The 21,202-nt window shown below is 39.8% G+C and overlaps 1 protein-coding gene across 3 annotated transcripts in view; it reads right to left on the reverse strand.

The window, feature by feature from the left end:
* RELN (reelin) overlaps window positions 1–21,202 on the reverse strand; it is a 579,194-nt gene that overhangs the window by 29,590 nt on the left and 528,402 nt on the right. For all 3 annotated transcript variants that reach the window (XM_053218590.1, XM_027071727.2, XM_027071724.2), the window contains 7 exons: window positions 16,659–16,799; window positions 15,152–15,329; window positions 12,744–12,937; window positions 7,955–8,211; window positions 4,289–4,443; window positions 2,988–3,202; window positions 679–856 (listed from right to left, as the gene is read on the reverse strand). In XM_053218590.1, coding sequence (XP_053074565.1) covers window positions 679–856; window positions 2,988–3,202; window positions 4,289–4,443; window positions 7,955–8,211; window positions 12,744–12,937; window positions 15,152–15,329; window positions 16,659–16,799 — 1,318 coding nt within the window. The remainder of the gene's footprint in view (window positions 1–678; window positions 857–2,987; window positions 3,203–4,288; window positions 4,444–7,954; window positions 8,212–12,743; window positions 12,938–15,151; window positions 15,330–16,658; window positions 16,800–21,202) is intronic.

Consider the following 21,202-nt stretch of genomic DNA (forward strand, 5'->3'; position numbering starts at 1 on the left):
TAATAGTGTAACAGCAAAAGTTTCCAAAATGACCTCTCTATTCTTAATACACAACCACATTTTAGCAGTCAGCAAATTGGAACACTGAGTTTTCTGAACAAAAATGTAGGTAATGAGAATACTGTAATAATGCTGTATGGTGACATAATGATGAGCACACTTATTGTGGTGAGCACTGAGTCATGTCAGAATTGTCCAGTCACTATGTTGCACACTTGAAACTAAAATAACATTGTATGTCAATTATCATTCAATAAAAAAATTCAGCTACTGTTTAGTCATTTTTGAAAACTTGTTTCTTTGTGATAATGAATCTATGTTATTTGCTTCATAACATCAACATCTTCCTTCAAACGGCACATCTACCGAATAAGTGAAGTAAAGAAGACTTAATGCTAGTTTCAAATTAAGAGTCTTTAAAAAAAAAGCAGAGTATTTATGCTCTTTAATCAATACAGTCTGGTTTATTTCATAAATTGAGTAAATTGTAGTAGAGCTTGGTCTTGATATTCTGTATCTAAGAAACCTAAGAGATATTTTCAGTTGCCAGACAAAGGATTTATTCACTGGGGCACCCAAAGACCGCTGTTATAACTTACTAGACCCCCACTTAACAATGGTTCTTCAGGCACGACCTGCGGTGTGAGTAAATGCTTTCTTCTGGGGCATTAACATTACCTTCAGAGTGTGAGTCAAGTAGCAGTTGGGCCCAGAGTATCCCGGATCACAGATGCACTGTTCCTTTAAGCAATCTCCGTGGCCCCTGCAGTTGTCCAAGCATCCAGGGCCCAGGTAGAAATTATCGATTGCCCACTGCATATCTGAGTACTTCTGATAGAATCTCAATCTTACTGGACTATTATAACACAGAAGCAAAGGAGTGAGAACAAAAGTTAACTTTACTTAAGTCCATTTTCCTATGTGTATGTTCAGTACAGAAGAGGAAAAAAAAACATTTAAGACACTGGCAGTATGAAATGGGTTAATAAAAAACGTTTTCTGACCGCCATTATCTATTTCTGTAATGGAACTTTAAAGCCAGTTTCATTAAAATTTTATAGTATGTGAGCAAACTCGTACAACAAAATGAAAATGCAGTGGAATCTCTATTTCAAGCGATAGGAACATTTTAAAATACAAATCTGTAACTATCATAAATGAGGCTGCTTATGAACTGGAGTCCAGTGGTTGTGTCACAATTTAGACCCATTAACTGCATTTCTGAAATTGTACACAAGGTGAGTGAAGCCTTTCACAGAGACTCGTCAGCAGACACACAGCCCTCAGGTGGTCAGGAAACAGCAACTTCTGAATCCCCAAAGGTAATCGATATTCTCAGAACAGCTGTGCTAATTAGAAAACGATTTTGAAAGGGTTATGTGAAAGGGCAATTTCCCCAAGATTTTGATTTCATCATTGCTCTTCTCTGTCTTTGGGGGAAAATACAAACCTCACAATTAACCTTATATCAGAATGTGCTGCACTATTTTGGTGTAAAGAGTTCAAAGTACACGAGGAGACTTTCTGGGGTGATGTAAATGTTCTGTATCTTGTTTTATGGGGTGGTTCCAAAGGTTACACATTGGTAAGAACTTATTGTGCTGAACTACTAAGATGTGTGCATCTTACTGAATTTAAGTTTTACATCATTATTAAAAACGAGAGAGGAATAGAGGGGTAAAACGAGGCAGTGATATCATGGGCCTCCCAGCACCCATTTCACCCTTGGTGAGTCATAGGAGTAATGGAACTCCCCTAGCTATTGACTGACTCAGGAACGGGCATTCTTGAGCTAATTTGTGCCAATGGGACACAAGAAGGTAGTAACTCCAGCTCTGAAAGAAAAGCAACTCTGTTTCTCTTCCATTGGACATAGGTAAGGATGCATTCTGCAGCAGTTTTCTGGAAGCCATCTATGTTCATGAGGCCTGAATATTACACCAATGTGTGAACGGAGGAGCAAAGAAAGAGTCATTGTAAGAGTAGTAAGTAATAATATCCTTGAAGACATTTTTGAGCATGTGAATCAATCCTAGAATCCAGTTACTTTGGATTGTTTCATTACAGATATAATACATTTCACTTTTAATTGAGTCCATTTGCATTGGGTTTTCTGTTACCTGTGGCTGAAAGTATCCTGATCTAATCTCCTAGCACATTAATAGACTAAAACCTTTAGATGTGTTCCAGGAAACAGTGAGTGATCATGTAGTAGATGATATTTATGGGCCACTGGAAAAGCTGAGTGCAAGCACCTTATTCAAAGGCTCTATATGTGCTGGACCTATATCATAATTCTGTTTCATAAGAAGGTTTTTCATTTAGCCAGTCTCTATGATTCATGTGGTGGAGGTACACCTGTCATTTTCTTCAGTATATCTTTTTTCCTAATTTTACAGTCAAAGGAAAAGCTTTTAGAATTGCTTAAATTAACTTATCTACAGACTTTTCAGGGAATAGTTTAATCATCTTGGCTCACTACTGCTCTAGGCTAATTACTTTTCACAGCAGGTGCAGAATGTAACAGAAAAATGAGATCTACAAACCACACTTGTACAGACAGCATGAAGAATTAGGTTTTGTACAAATAGTATCACCAGTTAGGACTTGCTTGTGTCTTCATCAATGGATTGTCAGGCAGTAATATGGAAAGCATGTGATGCATGGTGGACCACAGTCTACAAGACCCATAAGGTAGCCCATACCTTTTCATCTGGCTCTAGGACTATTGCTATTGCTGTGTCTCCATGTTCAGAGATTAATATGGAAAGTGGAAGGGCTTGCCAAGGCCCTTCTTGAGAAGCCTGAGGATTTAAACTTGAGGTCTCCTCAACTCAGTTCATCATGGAGGTCATTGATTAGAGAACTTTTAGAATTAGGGGGTAAGAGCATTTTACCCACAATTACACATAATTTCAGGCTCGACAAGTGTCCCTCATAGATTTATGGATGCTTGGAACCAGGCTTTATTTGAATTTTCTACTTACTTCCCCACTAAGCTTTCAGGAAGTGGGTAGGTGATCCTTTTCCACCCTTTGGTTGGAAAGAATACTGATGGCTGAGAAACACTTCCAGAGCATTTTGGGTCTGCAGGTAAGCACTGAGGGACCAGATAATTCCAGCTCACACCAAAGTCGGTAGAATACTGCACATGAATTTGATTCTGGGCAACTTTTTCAGACACTTTACATCCAACAGAAATCTAATGAACAGAAAAGAAAGATTGTAAAAATATTAAAAGCAGATTACATATTTCTGCTCTAAGGACTTGGCAGCAAGAAAGGTGCTGATCACTTGATAGGTGTTACACCACATCCACTCTGTATTTTCAGGATCATTACTTATTCTGCTGATGGACAGGGTAGTTGATGTGGTTGCCCAAGATGACAAATTATAGAAAATGCCAAATATATTGTGCAGGGAGTTTGGAGAGAAGCTGAAAGCTGCGCTCTGCCATGGCTGGCTGATTGCCTTGGAAGGCCTGGGCCCACTCTTACAAATTGTTGTTTGTTGTGCTAATGGTCTGGCACTTCTATTTGGCAGGATGCTCGACCAAGAAGGATTGCTAACAGCTTTTCCAAGTTTACTGTTTTGTTGTACAATTTATGACTCTCCATACATCACTTTCAAATACAAGTAAGATGCAATGAAGTGATAACAGAAGGTACTTTTAATAAGGCACAGCACCTTTTGTTGCCCCAGACAGGCATACTGGAACATTTGTTGCTAATACAGTGGGAGTGAGGTAGACAATAAATTGGATGACATAAAATAAGTTGGTTGACACAACATCTTGGCCAAAATCGATGCTGGCATTAATGCTAATCATGCCTTTGTTTTCTAGAATTTTCTTTCTCCAGGAACATTACAATAGTCTTGCGAAAACAAAACAAAAAAAGGTATTTCTAACCATAATAGCTTTAATCTTCTCTTAAAGGAAGAAGGTGGCTAAGTCATATAATGATTTAAAATATGATAACTTAACTCAGCGTCCTACGTTTTTATTATCACTATTTTGCGCTATTTTGCTCTGTTTATTCCTGGACAGAAACGCATTTACTCTTATGAAAGTTTTACGTTGGCATAATTCAGAAATAAAATAATTTTAATCACTTTTAATCATTAAGTTATATACAGTAGAGATGTATATTACCTAAACATTACATTTTATTTTTCAAAGTGTATATTAAGTCAATGAAATGTTGTATGATCTTTGCCTCAATTTTTTTTTCATTTTTATATTGCTAGTGTATAGGTATTTATGTAATTGAGACCATAACATTTTCACCTTGAATTGCATGATCCAGCCTTCAGTGGGAGTCAGATCATGGGTCACTGCATACACTTCTCTTCCATCATGGCTGCCACAAATCATGACACCATCAGGGGAGTCACAGAATCTTTCTACTGTGCAATCATCATGGAATAGCCAATGCTCATTCACTTAAAAAAATATAAATTTTATGACAAATTTATGACAAAATTACTTGAAGCAAATTTACACATTAAGCAAGATCTTGTACTCTTTTCAGTAGAAATCTCTCTTATCTTACATACAATCCATACACAAAACACTACTGTAAGCATATCATTTTAGGAACATGGATCCTAGGAGGTTGAGGTATACATACTGTCCAATACTGGTAAGTCTACATTTAGAAAAAAAGTATATTGTATGTGTTATAAATGAAAAGCAAAGGGAAATGTGTATTGATTCTTTTTTTAAAGTTTATTTATTTTTTAGTAATCTCTACACCCAACGTGGGCTTGAACTTATGGCCCCAAGATCAAGAGTCACATGCTTTTCTGACTGAGTCATCCAAGTACCCCTACACTGATTCTTTTCTGATAGATACTTAACTTTTAGGTAGGTTCTAAAGAAGGACAAAGAATTTCTAGTAATACAAGAGGGAAGTGAGTTAGCTACTTCTAATCAAATTCTGGCAGTGTCATCTGGGTAATTAAAAAATTATGATAGTCAAATTCATAGAACCAGAGGGTAGAATAGTGGTTAGTAGGGGCTGAGGAGAAGGAGAAATGGAGACATGTCCGTCAAGGGGTATGAAGTTTCAGGAACACAAGGCAAATAAGTTCCGGAGATCTATTGTGCAACAGAGGGCCTATAGTTACCAATAATGTACGGTACACTTAAAAACTTGCTAAGAAGGTTAAACAAAAAGGAGGCGGGTTCTGTGAGAGGAAATGTTAGGAGGTGATTGATAAATTTATGGCCATGATTGTGGTGATGTGGTGTATAATTATCTCCAAACTCATCAAGTTGTATACATTAAAATCAACAGCTTTTTATATGTCAATTATACCTCAGTGAAGTGACTAAAAACAAGCTTATGTCTAAGGAAAACTTAGGCAACAAGACTATGACTTGATTAGCGCTGAGTACATCTTGTTGTCTCTCCCTCTCTTTCTCAATCACACACACACACACACACACACACACACACACACACACACACACACACAAACTGTCCACAATGTCCTTTCTTTTCTGGAAGGGTTTTTGTTTTTTTAATGTTTTATTTATTTTTGAGACAGAGAGAGACAGAGCACGAGCAGGGGAGGGGCAGAGAGAGAGGGAGACAGAATCCGAAGCAGGCTTCAGGCTCTGAGCCGTCAGCACAGAGCCCGACGCGGGGCTCGAAACCACAGACTGTGAGATCATGACCTGAGCCGAAGGTGGACGCTTAACCAACTGAGCCACCCAGGCGCCCCAGGAAAGGGTATTTTTTTTTTCAACGTTTTTTTTTAAATTTATTTTTGGGACAGAGAGAGACAGAGCATGAACGGGGGAGGGGCAGAGAGAGAGGGAGACACAGAATCGGAAACAGGCTCCAGGCTCCAAGCCATCAGCCCAGAGCCCGACGTGGGGCTCGAACCCACGGACCATGAGATCGTGACCTGGCTGAAGTCGGACGCTTAACCGACTGTGCCACCCAGGCGCCCCAGGAAAGGGTATTTTTAAAAAAAGTTTATTAATTTATTTTTGAGTCAGAGAGAGCACAAGCAGAGGAGGGGTAGAGAGAGAATCCCAAGCAGGCTCTGCACCATCAGGGTGGAGCTGGATGGAGGCTCGAACCCACCAGCCGTGAGATCATGGCCTGAGTCAAAACCAAGAGTTGAATGCCCAACTTACTGAGCCACCCAGGTGCCCCTGGAAGAGGCATTTTTAACATTATGATTTTATTCCAGAAAGTTTAAGAAGGAACATATCCATAAATTGCATTTAATTCATGATACACTTTGATTTTATAGGTCCAGCGTTTCTCTGAAAGTTTCCTGTTTAGCTCCAGCATTTTCTTTGGAGATGAATGGGTACAATCATAGGCTTGGGGCTACTGTGCAAGTAACAGAGTTGGATGGTCTCAGAGGAGTCAGAGGAGAGACCAAACAATTGGAATTCAGCCTTCATCTATGCTGTGTCCTTTTGAGTTTGTCTAAGCATTAACATATGTGTACAGAACAAGCATTTTATGTCTGGGATTCAAATGGCTACCACAATGCCATTATCTGTGAATTTTCATTCCAAATTCCATCCCAATTCATGGGATTTTGCAGCTACATTTAATCGTGCATCTAGTACTCCAGAGCCAAAGAGCACAGAAATTTGAGTTCCAGTTTATTCTAGGGCACATAGTTTATGCTAGAACTCTGCAATCCTGATGAAAGCAGGTTTTTACATTAATCCACTACCTCATCAATATCTTCTGAAATATCAGAAGCTACTTCTGTAATTAGATATTATAGTTTCTAAAAAACTATTTTTGCAATTCTTCAATTGTACATCACCAATCAAGCCTAAAGTGCAAATTGGTATTTTAGGTACTTGAAAAAATAATCTGTATTTGCTTTTATTCATACATAAGCAGTGTTTAAATTATTTTCTGGCCATAAACTCACTTATGTAAATCATTTCACAGGGAAAAAATAAATGAATAATTTAACAAGGTTCTGAACCAGATCTGTGTAAGTAAATCTTCTCAATAACCTTCTTCAGAGAATTATTTTCACTGTTCAGATAACACTTGCAGTGTTGGTATGAGCCGTATAATTAAACATCACTACTTGACCAGAAGATACCACGTTTTATGTAGTATTACCAAGGATGTGGCATGACAAAGCCACAGACTTGATATAAGTTACCATTTTTAAAAAAGATGACCAGAACAGGGCGTCTAGGTGGCTCAGCCGTTAAGCATCTGACTTTGGTTCAGGTCATCATCAGACAGGTTGTGAGTTCCAGTCCCACATGGGGTGAGCAGGAGCCCTGCTTAGGAGAGCCCTGCTTCTCTTTCTCTCCCTCTCTCTCTCTCTCTCTGCCCCTCATGAGATTCTCTCTCTCTCTCTCTGCCTCTTGCTCAGTTGCACCCTCTAAATAAATAAATAAATAAATAAATAAATAAATAAATAAATACCAGAATAGTTTTATGAAATGAAAAGAAAACAAGACATTAAAAATGAGCCTAGCACGGAGAGATCTTTTTTTTCTATGTCACCAGGATCACTGCTCTACTACTATTTGAGAATAAACAGTGACAAGCAAAACCGGAGACACTCTCTAAAACATGAAATGTCATCACAAATGCAACTAACATGTAGCAAAACAAGACACTTGTCTTTGGATATTAAAATAAATGACTAGGAAATACTGACTTTCTACCCAAAGGAGGAACAAGGAAACAAAGAAACAAATAATCTCTTAAAAAAAGGAATTATTATAGGATGCTATTTATTAAAACATACTTGCTGCTTAAATGGAAGAAGATTTAGTTCCAGTGTAGATCAGGAATTTTGAGAGACACAAAAGGGTGAAACCATTTTCACTGTTTCTATACCATTTGAGAATCTGTAAGAGCTTCACATTCTACTTTTTTTGAAAAGACCCAAATCCACGCTACATTTCTGCTGGATTCGTATGTAGCATTAGTGATAAATGTACCTGCAGTTTTATCCTCCATAAACATGTCAAAAGCAATTCTCCCGACGGGGCCGGCGTCTGCGGGGGAGCGCTCGTGCTGGGGCACAGGGGCACTGCTGAAGGTATCCAGCATGACCGTCCTCTGGTCCGCAGAGCCCGAGATGAGGACATTGTCGATGGCCCAGTCATTCTGATCCAGGCCGTCGTGTCTTGGCTGCCACCAGCGGAAGCGAGTGGCAATCTCTTTAGCATCAGGAGGGAGAAGGATATTCACGAATCTGTACGAAAATGATGGCAGTGGGGGGTAACAAACTTGTCAAATGTCTCATGCGAGTAAAAGATTCACAACAAGAGGTAAGATATTACACGTCACGTGGTGGTGAGGGAAGGACAGGAGATAAAATTTAAAAACTTAATTTAAATAGTTGATTTAAATGTTTATTTTAATTTTTTTAATGTTTACTTATTTTTGAGAGAGAATGAGAGACAGAAGAGAGAGAGAGAGAGAGAGAGAGAGAGAGAGTGCAGGGGAGGGCCAGAGAGAGAAGGAGACACAGAATCCAAAGTAGGCGCCAGGCTCTGAGCTGTCAGCCCAGAGCCCAACGCGGGGCTCCAACCTATGAGTGGTGAGATCACAACCTGAGCTTAACCAACTGAGGCACCCAGGTGCCCCAAAATTTATTTTAATTTTTAAAAATAATTTTTAAAATGTAATTTTTATAAACCATGATAAACTGGTTTGAGCTTATGAAGGTTCAGGAGTCCCTAAATTGGGGAAACAGAATGTGAACAAATTCAAGGATTCTGGAACTATCTACTTATTCTAATTGTCCCTGGGCAGGCCTTAAAGGGATTTTACAATTTTCTGCTTGCCTAGGGGCCTCTCTGGATCTATAAGCCTAGAGATATGCACTTTGGTAGACATAAGCCAATACTAACTTTTGTTTTCTGTCTCCTGGAGGTTGGTTTCATCAGTTTCCTTCCCCTGGTGCCTTGATTTCATTCTACTCCTGTGAGTATCAGCAAATTGCTTAGAATACAGACACTGAATTTAGACACATGTGGCAGGACATTTGGGTTCTCAGCTTGAGGGTACCAGGTTGTATGTAATTACTTTATGTGGTTTAATACTGACTTTGTCTTTATGTTTTATTGAAGACATTATACTAAGAAATGCTGAGTAAGAACCATAGGGTAACAAGCCCAGCATGCTGTCCCCAACACAGTCACCAAGAACAGACATGGACAAATATGACTACATGCTCCAATATGAACCATAACCAGCTAGACATGATCACAATTACGCATTTAAAGCCCAAGAATATATCAAACACTTTTGAGCTTATACTCACAACCATAAAGTCTGTTGGGGGAAAATAATTTCCTGAGGTTTACTTTCCTCTGCATAAATTCCCATCTTTCTATCCATACTAATCTACCTCCCTAACACTAAGGGCTGCCTCTTAGTGTTAGTGTTCCAAGATGGGCCAATAAGCCCAAATCCATCCTGTGAAGAACCCTTAAGTGGAGGACTTTCATGGTGGCCCCTTTAGTTTTCGTCTTTCACACTGAAGAGGGTTCACCATTTTGTTTGTATTTATACACTATTTCCTTGTTGATTTTATTTTCCTTCCTCTTTTCTCTTTTATGTCTTGTTGAGAGATTAGGACCAGAATAGTAGGCAGTATTCCAGATGAGGACGCATTAAGATCCATTCAATGCTGCAGTCCTTTTGGTTGGATTTTCAGTACTTGAATTTTAAATACTTTTTGACTATGTCTGTCATTTTGTGTACCCTTTGGGCCAAGACAGCTTAGTGGATCTTGGTCTTAGGGAAGGAAATTGTAGACCGTGAATCCTAGATCCTTGCTTGTATAGTTACTGGCAGTTTGGAGACCATCCGTGCTTAGGCAGGCAATCTTTTCCAAAGTTTATTTCCTCATGCATCTCACTTTCAAAGCTCATCTGTCCTCTCCTTGCCCTCTTTTTGTATCCTCACCTTGTATGATCTTCCTATAGCTTATCTGCTTTGATTTGGCATGTTTAACATTTTAAAGTGTATTAAATAATATCAGAAATGTGTCTGTTCCTAGAGAGGCATACAATCATACTTATTTACCCAGAGCAACGATCTTTACCTTTTTTTCCTTTCCAATTTTTTTTAATGTTTATTCATTTTTGAAAGACAGAGCAAGACAGAGCACAAGCAGGGGTGGGGCAGAGAGAGAGGGGGACACAGAATCCGAAGCAGGCTCCAGGCTCTGAGCTGTCAGCACAGTGCCCGATGTGGGGCTTGAACTCATGGACCACGAGATCATGAGCCAGAGTCCAACGCTCAACCATCTTAGCCACCCAGGCACCCCTTTTCTTTCCTATTTCTAATGTAGTTTCCTGTCTCTGATAAATCCTTGACCACGTTTTAAAAACCCTTGGAGTAGAAATTTATCTAAGGCTGTTGAAAGTTTAAATAAATTATGACCACTGTTACTACTTCAGTCAATTTGTTTCTCCTTCAGAGAACTCAAGTAGATCAGACAGTTATGCTTTTATCTTAACTTCATTCTCCCTGCATATTATGCTAAATGTTCAGGAACTCATACCTGAGAGTCTTTATACCTTTCTCCAAAAAGACTAAGGAAATAGTTTACTTGGCTTATCTGTTATCTTCTAACTAACAGATGAGCACGTTTTTGTGTGCTATTACACTGTGTTCCTCTTAGCTTCTATTTGAATTCCTTTACTACTGTCCAACGTTAAGGTAAGTGCAGGATTTAAAACTTTTGCTTGTGGCTGACATTTCCTCAATTGCCATTTTCCCCTTCTTCCTTCATAATAGGAGGCCATCTTTATAGTGAGGTGAATAGTTGTCCAGAATAAAGACAGTATGTCCAGACTCCCTTGCATCTGGGTGTGTTTCTGTGACTAAGTTCTGGCTACTGGAATGTGAATGGAAGTATGGGCACCTGTTAGGAAGAGAGACAGCACACCCTTCTTGCCCATCCTCCCTCCTGCTGGTGGGAAGGTGGAGGAGCTGGGGTTGCCATTTTGGACCACTAGATGGAGGTCATGTGTTGAGTGTGGCAAAAACATAAGGTAGAAAGAACCTGGGTCTCTGGTGCTTATGGAACCACTGTAGCTGCCCTTGGCTATTTTCTTCCAGATCTAATTTATATGAGAGAAAGAAAAAAAAAACCTTATAAGTTACTTGGGATTTTCTGTCATTTACAGCTGAACCTATTGTTAATGGACACACTGAATTTAAATGATCATTTATAAGATTCTTTAATTGTTTTTATTTTACCTAATTTTTAGCCTATACCTGGTTTGCCATACACTGAGGGATTATCTATGTTTTGTCTTCCTTTTTTGGTGCTTTTAATTCTTCTACGTTTCTGGGTTTAATTATTCTATATTTCTCCTTTCCCCTTTCCTCCCCAACCTCTACTCTGCTCTCCTCTCCTCCAACCTTCTTTCTCTCTCTCTTCTCTTCCTTCCACCTTAATAGATATGCTCTTTTACTTTTAAAACCTCTTTTGACTTTTCTCATTGGTTACACCAATTGCTTTTTGCCTTTCCAGAATATATATCTTTTTTTTTTTTTTAATTTTTTTTTCAACGTTTATTTATTTTTGGGACAGAGAGAGACAGAGTATGAACGGGGGAGGGGCAGAGAGAGAGAGGGAGACACAGAATCGGAAACAGGCTCCAGGCTCTGAGCCATCAGCCCAGAGCCCGATGCGGGGCTCGAACTCACGGACCGCGAGATCGTGACCTGGCTGAAGTCGGAAGCTTAACCGACTGCGCCACCCAGGCGCCCCTGGAATATATATCTTTTAAATGATTCCTACATTGCATTTATTAAGCCCATTGTGGGGGTTTTATTTTATTTTATTTTTAATTTTTTTAATATGAAATTTATTGTCAAATTGGTTTCCATACAACACCCAGTGCTCATCCCAACAGGTGCCCTCCTCAATGCCCATCACTGACTTTCCCCTCCCTCCCAGCCCCCATCAACCCTTAGTTTATTCTCAGTTTTTAAGAGTCTCTTATGGTTTGGCCCCTTCCCTCTCTTTTTTTTCCCTTCCCCTCCCCCATGGTCTTCTGTTATTTTATTTCTTTATGATTTTTTTTAATGTTTATATTTTTGAGAGAGAGAGAGAGAGAGAGAGAGAGAAAGAAAGAGTAAGAGAGACAGAGCGTGAGTAGGGGAGGGCCAGAGAGAGAGGGAGACACAGAATCTGAGGCAGGCTCCAGGCTCTGATCTGTTAGCACAGAGCCTCACGTGGGGCTTGAACTCACGAGCTGTGAGATCATGACCTGAGCCAAAGTCAGACGCTTAACTAACTGAGCCACCCAGGTGCCCCTAAAACTAGTCATTCTTAAAATAAAAACCCAAACCAGCTATTTATCAGCTCAGAAATGTTATCTTCATGTCAGTTTCAAAGCATCTTTTTTTTTTTTTTTTTTTAGTTTTTTTAAGTTTATTTATTTATTTTGAGAGAGAGAGAGTATGTGAGCAGGGAAGATGCAGAGACAGAGGGTGAGAGAGAGAATCCCAGGCAGGCTCCACGCTGTCAGCACAGAGCCTGATGTTGGGCTCCAACTCATGAACCGTGAGATCATGACCTGAGCTGACACCAAGAGTCAGGCACTTAACCGAATAAGCCACCAGGTGCCTCACAGAAGCATCTTCTACCAGTGAGTATGGTCCAGGTCCCCTGAAGCCCCTGCTGACTGACTGCTGGCAGGCCTTAACAAGCATCATTGCTCGATATACTAGTTATTAAAGATAAAATAGAATACAAACCCAGGTTTACTGTATTGGTCATAGAAAATCTCCATTAGCAGGTTCCAGGTAATGCCTCCATTGACAGAATATTCCAGGAGAACACCTTGGTTACGGTTATTTGGTGTAATCAGGCATCCGTACATGAAGTAAAACTGGATAAACTCGGCATTAGTGAGGTTTAGATCCACGGTGACTAACAGTCGACTACAACCCTAAGGGTGAAAAGCAGAATCCAACAATGATAAAGAATCGTAACTGCAGCTTAAGGTTTTCTCTGGCTTGCATCAGTTTTATATTTCTTTTGTAATACAAGTTGCATGGCATAGTAATACTAATTTTTGTGTCATTTCTCCTGTTACCCTAGCTCCCAGCATGGCCTCTGGCACACAGTAGGTACTCAGAAAATACTTGCTAAACTTTGAAATTTCAGGATCAGAACTTACTTACAAAGGATATTTTCTCATAAGCAATACGAGAGTTGAAATTAAAGTAACTATTCTGTCTTTATTAAACCATTTCCAGGTATTCATAGGCATTTTTAGGTTTTTCAAAAGGTAGCAGCTATTAATAAATTAGCACTTAAAAATGTTTATTTATTTATTTTGAGAGAGAGAGAGAGAGAGAGAACATGAGCAGGGGAGGGGCAGAGAGAGAGAGAGAGAGAGAGAGAGAGCACAAGCAGGCTCTGCATTCAGTGCAGAACTGGACATGGGCTGGATCCCATGAACTGTGAGATCATGACCTGAGCCAAAATCAAGAGTTGGACACTTAACCAACTGAACCACCCAGGCCCCCCAATAAAATAACATTGTTCAGATGATTACTTTAATATGAAATTTAACAATAACTACATTGAAGAATTTCATATAATTTAATTATAATTAGAGATAATAGTTGTAATTATTTTTATTTAAACTTTTCTGGCTGATTTCAGTGTCATCTACATTAATTTATTCATGTAGATAGGTAGATGTCTCTTAGTTGAGCACATGAGGAAAACTAGGCCTCTTGGTGTAAATTTGGTGTAAATTAAAAAAATAAATAAATAAATTAAATTGCTTATGAAGTATTTTTTAATCATCGTATTAAAGAAATTCTATTTTTATACAAGTTATCTCTGGCAGCAAGGTAGAATGACTATAAAATTTCTCAAAGAGATTTTCTAACATTGCTGTTGTCATTCACAATATAATCTGCTGTAAACAAAAATGTCTAATCATTACTGACAATTATTCTTCCTTGGCTAATTTATAGAAAGAATTAATTTTTGCTAATAAATTCAGGAAATGCTGAGGTTCATCTTCCTGAGTTTTGGCTCCTTAAATCCCAAATCTGTTGCAAGCTGAGGAGTTTTCAATTAGAGCATCACCCAGATGGAAGACCCTCACATTTTGTACAAGCATTCTCTCCCAGAATGAAAATTCATTGAATTTTTTCCCTTTTAACTTTTAATTTTTATTTATTTTTTAATTTTATTTTTAATTTTTAAAAATTTACATTCAAATTAGGTAGCATATAGTGCAACAATGATTTCAGGAGTAGATTCCTTAATGCCCCCTACCCATTTAGCCCATTCCCCCACCCCCAACAACTCCTCCAGTAACCCTCAGTTTGTTCTCCATATTTATGAGTCTCTTCTGTTTTGTCCCTCTCCCTGTTTTTTATATTATTTTTGTTTCCCTTCCCTTATGTTCATCGGTTTTGTCTCTTAAAGTCCTCATACGAGTGAAGTCATATGATTTTTGTCTTTCTCTGACTGACTAATTTCACTTAGCATAATACCCTCCAGTTCCATCCACGTAGTTGCAAATGGCAAGATTTCATTCTTTTTGACTGCCGAGTAATACTCCATTGTATGTATGTATGTGTGTGTGTGTGTGTGTGTGTGTGTGTGTGTATATGTATGTATATATATATATTTCTTCTTTATCCATTCATCCATTGAGGGACATTGGGGCTCTTTCCATACTTTGGCTATTGTTGATAGTGCTGCTATAAACATGGGGGTGCATGTATCCCTTCAAAACAGCACACCTGTATCCTGTGGATAACTGCCTAGTAGTGCAATTGCTGGGTCGTAGGGTAGTTCTATGTTTAGTTTTTTGAGGAACCTCCATACTGTTTTCCAGAGTGGCTGCACCAGCTTGCATTCCCACATTGAAGTCTTTTTCTAATGTGTACTTAAATATGCCTTGTGCTGACACTACCTGCATAATTAAATGGTCTCTGTTGATTTGTGATAGGAAAATGTTGGAAATAGTATTTTCTGATTTGTGCAAAGTTGCAAGTTCACATCAGGGTTGTTGTGCATTGAGAGGGTCTAATGCTGGATCGTGATTTGCCAATGAAACTTCAGAAAGACACTCAGTTCTTTTGGGGAAAACTCAGAGGATGCAGAAATGAATAACTGGTTGCCAAATGCTCACCCCGCTGAAATGGAGAGCCATTCCCGAAGCCACGGCACCACACACGGTACTTAGTTTCCCTCCATTCACAGTCAACCAGTTCTGGGTGGAAGGAGCTCGATTGAAGTTGTCTTTGAGCTGGGTTGGAAGGGAGGTCTCGGGCTCATCACAGTACAGGCCACCCCATTGCTCATCACAGCTGGGTGTGGAGAAAGACAAAGGAAAAGTCAACATGAAGCAAAACCACCACAGTTGTGTTCTCAAATTAGTGAGGCCAACTGTTATTCCTAGTCCAGGATGATGAAAGCTTACTTATCTTCACAGAACTGCCCAGAATTTACCTGCTTTCCTGAACAGTGCATCAGGTTAGAAATAATCTGTGAATTAACTGCCTCTAGGCATACCTAAAGTAATGACTTGGGTTTACAGGGAAAGAAGCAACTTCAAGGAATTTACTAAAGTCCTGTCTCTACATGACACAGCTCTAAAAAAGCTGATAAATAATTGTGGCTGCCAACCTGAACTGGTACCTCCTAATAACTTACGAAATTGGTCTTTGTAAAGAGGCTTTGGGCCAATTAGGAATCCAAGATGCCATGTTCCAAACAGCAGAGGGTACTTTGGGTAGCATCTGTCATCTCTGCCCAAAGGACTGACCTCCCTGTTCAATGGGGAAGGAATATGAATATAGGGCTGGAGGCTCCGGGGAATCATTAATTGATGGAAAGACCTCCCAGGCATGCGGGTTAATGGAGAAGGGGGTATAAATTCTCTACTCACATCTTCATGTCTACTACCCCATCAAATAGCAAAATCTTTGAAAACCAAACATACAGTACATAACACACACACACACACACACACACACTTTCTCTCTCTCTCTCTCACACATACACACACACACTCTCACACATACACACACTCTCTCTCTCTCTGTGTGTCTCACACACACACACACACACACACACTCTCTCTCTCTCTCACACACACACACACACACACATACACATACACACACACTTTATTTAGATCCTTCCAAGGATGCTAAGTCTCTCTAAGTAAAATACTAGGCCTCTCCATCAAACAGGCATTTAAAAACCTTCTTATGCAAACAATGTGAGAATACGATCCAACCACAAGTCATGCACATCATTACATATGCTTAGACCTAAGTGAGAAAACTACTTATGGCGTATTATTTTCAGTCAGAATACACTGAGTTCCTGAACCTCTCCTGTCCTTTTCAGGTCTCAGGTGTGTCACAGGAACACAGAAGGAAATAAAACATAGTCAATTATAATTCATGTTTCTCTGGACAAGATAGCTGTTGTTCAGTTCCTAATCTCTAAGCAAGGATATAGATACAATGTCCACAGACTCCGTAGTTAGCTCAGTATCAGATTTCAAGAAAAATGTGTAAACCAAGGCAGCTTCGGAGTGATTAAAAATCCAGTTTTGGCAAAATCTCCTGGCTGGAATGTGAATCAGGAACTTCCTATGCAAGGAAGGAAAAACAAAGCCTACTTACACACAGTTTCCTTGGATGCACCTTCCATGGCCACTGCACATATCTACACAGCCGTCCCCGATATAGACATTATCTATCGCCCATGTCTGCTGCTTGTCAAAAGGAGCTGGTTGATGCCAACGGAAACGAGTGGCTTGAGACCTTTGAAGAAAAAGAGAATTATAATGAAGGCTGTGGTGGAAAAGAAAATGTGTCCTGGTGTATTTGAGCAAGTGCATGGAAGGGTGTAACAAAAATACAGGTACACCCCTAACTTGTATTCTCAGAAAAAGCATTCATTATTGCAACAGTCTCTGCAAAACTCTGATTAACAACACCAGACCGCAATGAACTGTAATAGCTTGAGAGTATATTTTGGGCTGAGGATCTTTCTGCGTCTTGTAAAAACAGACTAAAACAGAAACTAAAACTAATCCTAACCAGTAGCCTCAGGGGGGACAGCAAGCCCTGAATTTTGTATGGAAACCACTGTGGAGTGATACCAGGGCTGTTGCTAAGTTATATTTGCTCCCTACCCCTCAATATTTGACTTGGAAAGCAGCATATGGGCTCGACTTCAACTCCTATGTGTGCCCTACAATCAGACACTTTTGTGCAGTGGGCCTACTGGTCTACTTCATACCGCATTTGTGAGGAATTCTCAACAACAAAAGTCCTAAGAAGACAGAGTGTAAATCAGGGAGAGCAATGAAACCCTAGATAACTGGATAGAGAAAAGAGAGAGGGTAGTGAGACCAGACTTATTTTATATTCATTCAAATGCAGCATAAATAAAATCAAAACAGAGATGCTCCCGATCCAGAAGCAGAAATACATTTGCTCATCTGCACGGTTTTGGGGAGTGTCTTGTTCCGAAGCACAAATAAACATATGTTTTCAGAGACACTAGATGGCGGTAAATCCAAACAGTGCCCTAGGCTCAAGAGACTGAACATTCAGAGACCGGGAGATGAAACACTTTGCCAAACCAAGTTTTGTTTTATGGATTCATACACTTTTGTCATTAAGAGACCGTTACTCACATGACTGAGAGCTATTTGTTTTGAGCAGGACAAAAGACCAAACACCAGCAAGGACTGTGTATTTTCTAATTGAAAACACATACATTAAGTTGAGAAAACAGAGAAGACACGGACCAGCACTAAAATCTCCATTCTGAAAATGCATAGGGTTTGATATTTGATATTTGCTTACTGAGCATCTACACACTAACTGCCCCTTAGTTTTTCCATTACATCTCTTGCTCCTCAGCTCCCAGCAGACTACCTAACATCCTCCTATCGCTTCCTATAACATTTAACTTTCCATTGCAAACTCCGCCTTGGTCCATGAGGTGCTGTCTGAGCTGGGGGGGGGGGGGTGCATCCTTCAGCCCTGCATCCTGGCTACCCACTCTGGAGCGCTGTTCCTTCTCTCAGTTCCCAGAGCTCATGACACTTTGTCCCACCTTCTGCCTGCACGTTCTTCATCTCTCTGCCTGGTTCCCCTTTAGGTGTCCTTTAGGCCTTGGATGCTGTGTCAGGTCCTCACAGAGAAATTTTCTTTCGGATCCCTTTAAAAATCATGTTTATTCTAAGAACAGCAAGCTGTTCTTTTACTTTTATAGCATTTATTATCACAATTGTAGTCGTATATTTATTTGCATATGTATTTCTTGAATGTCTGTCTCCTCCTCAAAAGTGTAAGTTACCAGGGAGCAGCATTATTCCTTTTTTTTCAACATTATCCCCTCAGTGCCCAGTGCCTAGCACTTAGTAGGTGCAGAGAGTTGGTATCCAGGGGCTACTGTTTTCACAGGAAGCAGTGGGAAGATGCCCCCCGCCCCGGGGTTGTGCAAGTCAGTGGCTATGCCGTTTAGTTTAGTTAATACTTAATGATGAAAATTACTAACAGATCACATGTGGCAGCATCTTACAAATAGTACAGGGGAATATCATATTTCCATAGCACATCATTACTTGGATTCTTTAAAAATATTTTTTTTAAGTTTATTTAGTTCTGAGAGGGGCAGAGAGAGAGCACAAGCAGGGGAGGGGCAGAGAGAAGGGGAGAGAGAGAATCCCAAGCAGGTTCTGCACCACCAGCACAGAGCCTGACATCAGGCTCAAACTCACAAACCGTGAGATTATGACCTGAGCTGAAATCAAGAGTCAGATGCTCAATTGACTGAGCCACCCAGGCACCCCATCCTTACTTGGATTCTAATAACGAGTCAACATTTACATTCTTCCCCTTTCTTTCAGACTATAAACTTCTGAAGGGCAGGAAATAATCTCTATATTGTTTCGTATCTCTAGTGCTCATAGAGGGTAGGCAAGTAATGTTTGTTCTGCTAATGTTTTATAACGCTCCATCAAAGCCTTTATCACTTTTTATTAAGGGTGTTTATTTATGGGGGGGGGGGCGCCTGGATGGCTCAGTCAGTTAAGTGTTCGACTTCAGCTCAGGTCATGATGAGTTAAACTCCCACATCGGGCTCTGTGCTGACATCTCGGAGCCTGAAGCCTGCTTTGGATTCTGTGTCTCCCTCTCTCTCTGTCTCTCCCCTACCAGCCCTCTGCATCTCTCTCTCTCTCTCTCTCTCTCTCTCTCAAATAAACATTAAAAAGTTTTTAAAAAGAGGGCTTATTTATGTATAGTTTCCTCTGTTGGCTTGTTCTCCTTATTTATCTTTTTATGGTTGGTGACGCCTATAGATGGTGGGCTTCATAAATGTTTACTGAAAGAATAGTAAGTTGATAGCAATTGATATGGCCAGGAAGAATCAAATAAGAGACATCTTGTAGGGTGGGTAGGTAGGGACTGGGGATCAGCTGTGGAAGGGGCAGTGATCTGATGGCTGTCAAATGGGGAGAGGAACTCTGGGCAGCTGAGAGGTGGCATGAGCTGCCTAGCAGGTTTTGGCTGTCTGAACGTTGGTTGTGTTTAATCACAGTCTGGGCAGCCACTTAATGGAGAGACTGTACAGAAGATTTAGGAGGCAAAGGCATTGTTGGGGTTGATAGCTTTTATGGGGACTTCCAACCATGACATGTTTAGTTTGTACAACTCTGTGGCATTCCACAGAAAAGGAAACAGTGGGAGCCCATGTGTAGAATGTACTAAAACTGAAGTTGGCCACCACGAGTAAAGATATTGAGGGCACTAATCTTTACTCTGGTACTAGTAAATCCTATGTCCATAGTGAATAATTTAACATAAATAATGAGGGGGTTAACTTGGAGGACAGTCTAAGGCCCTGTCTCCAGTGTGATGATTTTATATTCTTGGGAATAACTACACTAAGTAATTATGTATCCATAAAGCTAGTGTCAATACATTATCCAATATTATTTTACAGGAAAAGGAAACACTTTCACTAAGGGGATGAATTGGAATAGAAGTTAAAAATGAAGGTCTGGAAGTTGAATTTCCAGGACTTCTTATTCCCAGCCCTGTCACAACTTCACTATGTAAAGGGGCCAAATCATTTATGTTTATGTGCTGACACTTCCCCATCTGTAAAACTAGGAAAATGCTACTTCCCACCTCACAAGGGTGTTGTGAAAATTAATTAGCTCGTGTTTACCAAGACCTGTGAGTGTCTTGGTGCAATCCCTCGGCAGGTGTCATCATTTTCCTGAAGCTTCCTTATAATGACGGCCACTACCAGCTGCTGCTTCTTGGAGTTGGAGGGAAAATGGCCCCAGAGCATATTTCTCCTTTTCCATACCCTTGAAATGTCTCCCCTTGCTTCTTTTCTGAATTTATATCATTTTCTCTCCATCTACAGCACATAGTAAGTGCTCCATAAGTGTTGTTTAATAATTGAACATCCACTGCTATGAAGTTAAAAAATGTTACTGTCAATAGTATGGTTTCCATCATTTCTCTCCCCAGGAACCTTTCCCCACATTGTCTCCACACCTTTTAATAGTTTTCTATACACATTCAAGAGTCTTTGTATCTGCTCTTTTCCTTAAGATTACTCTACCGGTGACATTGTCATCATCATCATCATCATCATCAGGAGAAAAAGCCCTTTGATATGAACTGTACAGAATTTTTAAAAAAACCTTTTCACTCCTGGTTGATGTTTCCTTTACTCTCAGAGATACATAAAATATTTAGGACAAGTAAATATAGCCAACCGTCTTATCCTACCAATCGGGAAGTCAAAGCCCAGTTGCACTAGGTCACATTGATGCACTCACAAAACCGAGAGAGGGCAAGAATCTTTTGGTTCACTATTACAATGTATTCTCAGTGAGGAAACCTTTCAAAACCATCTCAACCTATACAAGATAATCCTATGCCTACCATTACCCCTAAATATGAACAGCCGTTTCAAGCTATGGAAGGCTGTGTGTATTGTTGCTGTATGTACACACAAGTCTATTTATCTTAACTTCTGCAAGTTAATGACATAGCTGAAGCCCATGGCTTTCTGTGTTTAGCTAGAAGTTTTGCAATGCCCATTTCAAAATGTGTCCTATATTTCCCTTGGTAGCCAAGGCCCTGTCTTTATGGTGGAAAAAAAATTCCTCTGTTATCCTATTTTTCTG

The sequence above is a fragment of the Acinonyx jubatus genome, chromosome A2 (assembly GCF_027475565.1).
Source record: "Acinonyx jubatus isolate Ajub_Pintada_27869175 chromosome A2, VMU_Ajub_asm_v1.0, whole genome shotgun sequence".
NCBI lineage: Eukaryota > Metazoa > Chordata > Mammalia > Carnivora > Felidae > Acinonyx > Acinonyx jubatus.